General features: G+C 41.9%; 1 protein-coding gene across 2 annotated transcripts; it reads right to left on the bottom strand.

The window, feature by feature from the left end:
• Positions 1 to 1,314: 1,314 nt before the first annotated feature.
• LOC112228258 (eukaryotic translation initiation factor 4E-binding protein 3-like) lies at positions 1,315 to 5,761 on the bottom strand. 2 transcript variants are annotated; one of them, XM_042309547.1, is made up of 3 exons: positions 5,431 to 5,761; positions 2,760 to 2,921; positions 1,315 to 1,882 (listed from the first exon to the last, which is right to left on the bottom strand). In XM_042309547.1, exons 1-3 carry the CDS (start codon positions 5,567 to 5,569, stop codon positions 1,854 to 1,856), a joined length of 330 nt encoding a protein of 109 aa, XP_042165481.1. In that variant the 5' UTR covers positions 5,570 to 5,761; the 3' UTR covers positions 1,315 to 1,853. The 2 variants fall into 2 exon arrangements, with proteins under 2 accessions (XP_042165481.1, XP_024249199.1); XM_024393431.2 differs by having other exon boundaries at positions 1,315 to 1,885; positions 5,431 to 5,760.
• Between the last annotated feature and the right edge of the window lie 1,235 nt (positions 5,762 to 6,996).

Raw genomic sequence — 6,996 nt, 5'->3', positions numbered from 1 at the left:
GGAAGGACAACCATCTCTGCAGCACTCCACCAATCAGGCCTTTATGGTAGAGCGGCCAGACGGAAGCCACTCCTCAGTAGAAGGCACAAGACAGCCCACTTGGAGCTTGCCAAAAGGCACCAGAACATGAGAAACAAAATTCTTTGATTGAACTCTTTGGCCTGAATGCCAAGTGTCACGTCTGGAGGAAACCTGGCATCATCCCTACGGTGAAGCATGGTGGTGGCAGCATCATGCTGTGGGGATGTTTTTCAGTGTCAGGATCGAGGGAAAGATGTACAGAGAGATCCTTGAAAACCTACTCCAGAGCGCTCAGGCCCTCAGACTGGGGCGAAGGTTCACTTTCAAACAGGACAACGACCCTAAGCACACAGCCAAGACAATGCAGGTTTGGCATCGGGACAAGTCTCTGAATGTCCTTGAGTGACCCAGCCAGAACCCGGGCTTTAACCTAATCAAACATCTCTGGAGAGACCTGAAAATAGCTGTGGAGTGACGCTCCCCGTCCAACCTGTCAGAGCTTGAGAGGATCTGCAGAAAAGAATGGGAGAAACTCCCCAAATACAGCTGTGCCAAGCTTGTAGCATCACACCCAAGACTCGAGGCTGTAATCGCTGCCAAAGTTGCTTCAACAAAGGACTGAGTAAAGGGTCTGAATACTTATGTAAATGTGTTGTTTTTATACATTTGCAAACATTTCTAATAACCTATTTTGCCTTGTCATTGTGGGGTATTGTGTGTAGATTGATGAGGGGGTAAAATAACTAATACATTTTATAATAAGGCTAACGTAACAAAATGTGGAAAAAGTTAAGGGGTCTGAATACTTTCTGAATGTACTGTATACTCTATAGCAGGGCTGTTCGATGTCAGTCCTGGAGGATCGAAACCCTTCTGGTTTACATCCTCATCTCATAAGGGACTAATTCAGACCTGGGACACCATGTGAGTGCAATGAACTACCAGGTATAAATAATAAAAAAGTGTTTTTGCCCTCCAGGAACAGAAATGAACATCCCTGCTCTATACCAGGGGTATTCAACTCTTACCCTTATGAGGTCCAGAGGAGTCTGCTGGTTCTCCGTTCTACCTGATAATGAATTACACCCACTTGGTGTCCCAGGTCAAAATCAATTCTTGATTAGAGGATAAAAACAACATTTTAAAAAGTGTAGGCAGGGGCACTGGCTTCAAGGTCCAGAGGTAATGTACAGAGTCCTGAAACTTACGAGTTCATTCAACCACACCACACTTCTTGGCCTATTGCCACGTCTTTCCAAACCATCTGATGATCAAAAAACACAAAGCACCATGTAACTTTTTACATTTCTTCCTGTTTTATTTATTTTCTCTGCAGTGGAACAGCACAACCCTCAAAGAGCCCAGTGATGAATCTCTGAATACCCTTGTAATCAGCTGCCAACCCCCAGACCATGTATAAAAATGCAACTTCAAAAAATTAGTTCCCATTAATAAAACTGAAAATGATAAATTCATTAATCCTGAAGAAATTAATAAAACTCAAAATGATAAATTCATTCATCCTGAAGAAATTAATAAAACTCTAAATGATAAATTCATTCATCCTGAAAAAACAGAAAGTACAAAAAGAAAAAAAGTACATCAAGATGAAAAGCAGTTAACAGACTGACTGCAGCCACCCTTCCCAAATTTACCCAGAATTCTTGCTTCCAGCCTCAGAGATCAACTCTCTGAGTGTTTGACAGTTCATTAATCATCCACCAGGATTAGACAGGAGGGAATCTACAGTGAGAGTATGACCAGTAGAGCGACCACCCAGTGGTCTGAACAGAATACAATTTCTCCAAAATAATTGGTCTGGACGAGTAGGTTCAGATGTCAATCACAAACTGGGCATCGTCTGCTGTAGGGACAGAAGAGAGAACACGGGTCAGCGTCGAGGACATATCCTTTCCTAAACTTCCAAAAACCTTTGAGCATCTACAAACTAAATGGGTCGGTCACAAGATATGCAGCATAATGCTTGGCCAGCAGCTTGACATATCAGACAGGTTTTTGTTTGCTTTTCTCGAGGAGCAGTTCACCTTGAAACTTGGTCTAGTGCTGGTACAAAAAAAACAAACAAAAAAAAGAGTCACCAAAACACACTAACTGGTTTGTACACCAGGTGATAGTCTGGGCATTCGTCACCTCATACACACTACACTGATGATAACAGGCCTATGTAGCCTACTTCCTTATCCTCGGAAATAAACTACTTATTGGTCACCAACATCACATGAACAAAGCAACCTATCCCCTCCCTTTAATTACTGGTAAGGAATTTAAGGAGTCTTAAAAATTAGGCAAGTTCTAGAAGTGAGACATCAGAACATCATGTGAATGCAAGATTGAGTAAATCAAGTAACCGGGACTGAATGACAAGGATATATTTGTATCTTGGGATATTAGCATGATGCCTTTCAGACATAGCAACTGCTTTCCATTTCCCTACACTGTGAACTAAGACAGAATAAATGCAACGACTTGATTTACTCTCCTTGCACAGTTTCTAATAACAAAACAAGAGAACTTGTTTCTCAAGTATTTCCTTGAGCCCTTAAAAAGGTGTTCCCTCTTGTGTTGCTCAGTAAAAACACATCTGCTGCAAAGCCATGTGGGAGAGGAGTCAGGTGTTTAGGAGAGCAGGTAACCAAGAGGCCTGGCTAGGGGAAGAGGTTAATGGGTCTCATAGGATATACAGTAGTGTCACTGTAAGTATCAGGATCCAGACCAACCCGAGATGTCTTTGTTCTCGTCCATTTCCTTCAGCTTGCCCAGAGGGTGCTGGGCCGGTGCCGTGACCCCTGGGATGTGGGGGAGACAGCACGGAGGGGTACGTGTGATCGGTGAATTCCGACATTCCAGCAGGAACTTTCTGTCATAGATTATCCTGGTTCCTGTGAGGACAAAGGGTTGAAGTGTCTGTCTCGGGTAAGAACACAGAAGTACCAGGAGCAGTGATGCTAATTTAGCAATTTTGTTGCTAGATTTAGCAACTTGTCAGACTGCCCTGGCAATGTTTTTTTTCCCAAACAGCACTTAGCAACAAATTTAGCTACTTTTAAAAATGTATTTGGAACTTTTAGCAACTTTTGAAAAGTGACTTGAACGCTAAAAATGCTCGCATTTTCCCTCTAAATGACACAGGGACGATTTTCTCTGTCACACACTCAGTCATAACACACGTGCCTGGCTGCAAAAGTGCTTTGTGGAGTGACGTCAACAGCAGGCGCTCAGCTCGTGCACAGGCAGCAGCAATTTCAGCAAATCATTGTTGGCTGACAGCAGTAGTACGGGTTCGATGAATATAGTTGTTCACGAATGTTTGATCTTGAACAGGACTTACAACATCAATCAACATGCCTCAATCAAAAATGAAAAGCTTGAAGTACAGAAAAGAGTGGGAGTCTGTACCTGAACAAATGTCAAATCATATGTTTTGCTGAGGGGGCCAGTTAATTTGAGCAACGTTGTTGTGTATTTTACGTAATGACGCGGCTTTACGTTATCACGCAATGACATCACAACGTCATTTAGAAACTTTTAGCAACAAATCAACCTGCCTCTAGCAACTTACCCTGAAAATTAGTTGGCAACACTGACCAAGAGTCATGAAGTGCAGCAATCCGTTGAGATCATGAGGTATTCTTGTGCACAATATTTATCCAAGGTGTGTTAGTGCAGGCTACATAGAAAAGTGGGCGGTCTATACTCCGTGTGTACTTTTCAATAGAAGAGCTCACCTTGATCTGATATGGATCCTATACTACTAGCAACTATATCAGGGTGTTTTCACACTTGGTCTCTTTAAGCCAATTTTTGTGATTAGTTTTTGTGCAGTGTGAACAATCGAACAGGAACACTCAAAAGAGCCCCCGAAGCAAAGCCATCTCGAGGGGTGGTGTGAGTACGGTTCGTTTGAATGGCACTGTCCGGTTCCCTTTTTTTTTAGGTCAACGTGAACGCAAAGCTCCCCAGGTTCGCTTGTCATTATTCCCGCAGCACCCACACTAGACTATTGCAACACCGTTTCCTCTGCCATAAACCCGCACATTGGTGCCACTAAAAAAAAAAAAGATGGAGGTTTCGTGAAAAATCGGGGTTTTGGATATTGATTGGCGATAATCAAGGACGCACAGCAACTCAAACATGTTTTTAGTTCAGATTATTTGTTAGCAATATGTGATTTATAGGTTAAGAGAACGCCAGGTACTGTTTATTGATTGTGGGGTTTGATTAGCGTGAGAAGACAATATATTTGGCAAGAATCACAACACAGGGTCCAAAATCTATTCTTGCTCTTAAAGGGGCAGTAGCCTACATTGGGTGTACCATTTCCCATTACAGCATGATTTATTCTATTGCTATTTATTCTGTTACCAATTAAATGTACATGTTAATAGTATCGTCTGATTACAATTATGTCTCATTTGAACTAAATGCAATCTATTAGCTTCCAAAATGTCGATATATCTAGCTGTCCGAGAACACATTCTGATTGATTGGCTTGTCCCGCACTTAATACAAATCCAGAGTGCATGTTGGAAAAATATCTTGGTTCCTTTCGAAACGTAGCAATGTGAATGCAAAGAGGCCTCTGGGTTTAGGTGAAGTGAACTGGAAAAATAGCGGAGTCCTCATTCAAAGGCAAGGGCAGTGTGAACACAGAAGTTGTTTTGCAGCTTTAAAAAATATTTTTTTTACCCCAGAATTCACTATAAAGAGGATTCACTATAAAGAGGAATGCGATCTGTTTTTTTTTTTTTTTTAAAGATGACTATGTGAAAACACCCTCTGAGAATCTACTGGTCTGACATGATTCATATGCTGTACTGGGAAAATAATTTGAACGCGATCACACCTATGCACTCTTTTGTCATACAGTTCAATAGAAGTCTCTGGATCTCAGTCCCCTCAATTCAGGTGTGTTGCCTGGCTTTACAAACTCCGCTACCCCTGTAGTGCCTCCTTGTAACTGAGCCGTAACGTCCTCAGCAATTCCAGCTATGTAACACCACCAATGAAAACAACCCCATTCCTTCAGCCTCTCTCCCCTCCACGTTGGCCTCCTTGTAAAGGCAACATAATGTCCTACTCACACACACGTTGATACATCGAATCAACTGCATCTTGATAAAGATAATTGATTCTGTCATTGCTGGATACATACAATACATATGTTTATTGTCTGATGCAACTAAAATGATTGGAACAGGTAAAAGTGCATTTAATGCAATAGGAATGTAAGTACATAACCGTTCATTCAAAACTGAAAAGCGTCACCAAACTCTGATTATATCTGTGCGCAATGTGCTGTTCTCCAAACTAGCGCAGCGCTTAAACTCCCGAGGCCGTATTAGTGTGTTCTTCAAGACGATAAATAGTCCCTTATTTTGCTAAACTTACCTCCAGGTGTCGTGGAGAACAGGGTGCCTCCAGGCGTCTGACTGTAGGAGTCGGCCAGCTGAGACCAGTCTTTTGACTGCTCAAAGCGACTGGGAATAGGGCAGTTTAGGCCTATACTGGTGGTACCGTTAGAAGACATCGTAGACAGCAGATGAATGAACAAATAAATTGTTTTTTTTTAAAGTAAAAAAAGACAGAGCAAATTATTTGTGATCGATGTCTACTATAGCCTGTAAGATAGTAAAGCCGCGCCAACTCTGAAGTTTTGTTTGACAACTAGGGGACTGGGGCGCTGGGAGACGTACGACGCAGTGAGCTCTAGCAGCCACGTGCAGGTGTTTATGAAAAATCTGCTGATTTGAGGCGTGGTTTAATTTGAGTTTCACAATCACCTCACTACTGTATCAACCTGCGCAACATTTCATTTTAAAGCTCACAATCACGTGTGAACTGAAATGAACCGTCACATGCTTAGGCCGGGTTTTATTTCACCTTTATTTAACCAGACAAGACAGTTAAGAATAAATTATTTTCAATGACGGCTTAGGCCTGGGTTAACTGCCTTGTTCAGGGGCAGAACGACAGGTTTTTACCTTGTCAGCTCGGGGATTCGATCTTGCAACCTTGCGTTTCTAGTCCAACAATCTAACCACGAGGCTACCTGCCGCCCCGGTTGATCTTTGTATACCTTGCAAACGAGGACAGATGCATACAATAACAAAGTTTGCATTTAAAAACAAAAATACGAACGCAATAGCCCAACCCCCAAATAAACTTGACCTTCTATATGTTTGTGACGTCATGACAATGTTTTTCTCCCAGTGGAGGCTGGTAGGAAGAGCTATAAGGAGGATGGCCTCATTGTATTGGCTGGAATGGGACAGAATGAAACATATGGTTTCCATATGTTTGATACAGTATGTTCCATTTATTCCATCCCAGCCACTAAAATAAGCCCGTCCTCCTATAGCTCCTCCCACCAGCCTCCAGTCTTCTGTTCTTAAATCATCAAAAACTTAAGATTACTTTACTGTCACATTATGGTTTGAGTGATTGGTCTCCTCAAATATATCAAATTCCCAGTCTATCTTGTTGGGGGGAAACAAAAAGTAAACATCTCCAGCATTACTTGTTAACAAGTGCAATTCAAACAAGGCAATTAGCAATAATCAATCTGAAGTTGGATAACAAAGATAGCAATCCTAGTTGAACGTCTGTCAAAACATAAAATGACCTGATGGTGTTCTCTGGGTAGACTCTTAGTGAATGTAAAATTAAGTGTCCGGTTGCAGTCTTTCGTGGAAACCATGCATGATAAATAGCACCCCGTGCCAGAACATTCAGTCAGAGTGATTACATCATCGTGAGTAAACATGACACACAGGAGCAGTCTCCCACTTCTATAGACAGACCAAGGGCACTTCATATCAACAACAAGTGTGCAGAGATAAATCATGAGGTGTATGACCAAGGGCACTTCATATCAACAACAAGTGTGCAGAGATAAATCCTGAGGTGTATGACCAAGGGCACTTCATATCAACAAAAAGTGTGCAGAGATAAATC

The sequence above is a fragment of the Oncorhynchus tshawytscha genome, linkage group LG30 (genome assembly GCF_018296145.1).
Source record: "Oncorhynchus tshawytscha isolate Ot180627B linkage group LG30, Otsh_v2.0, whole genome shotgun sequence".
Lineage (NCBI taxonomy): Eukaryota > Metazoa > Chordata > Actinopteri > Salmoniformes > Salmonidae > Oncorhynchus > Oncorhynchus tshawytscha.
The sequence above is the reverse complement of the archived record's forward strand: the minus strand, read 5'-3'. Positions and strand labels throughout refer to the sequence as shown.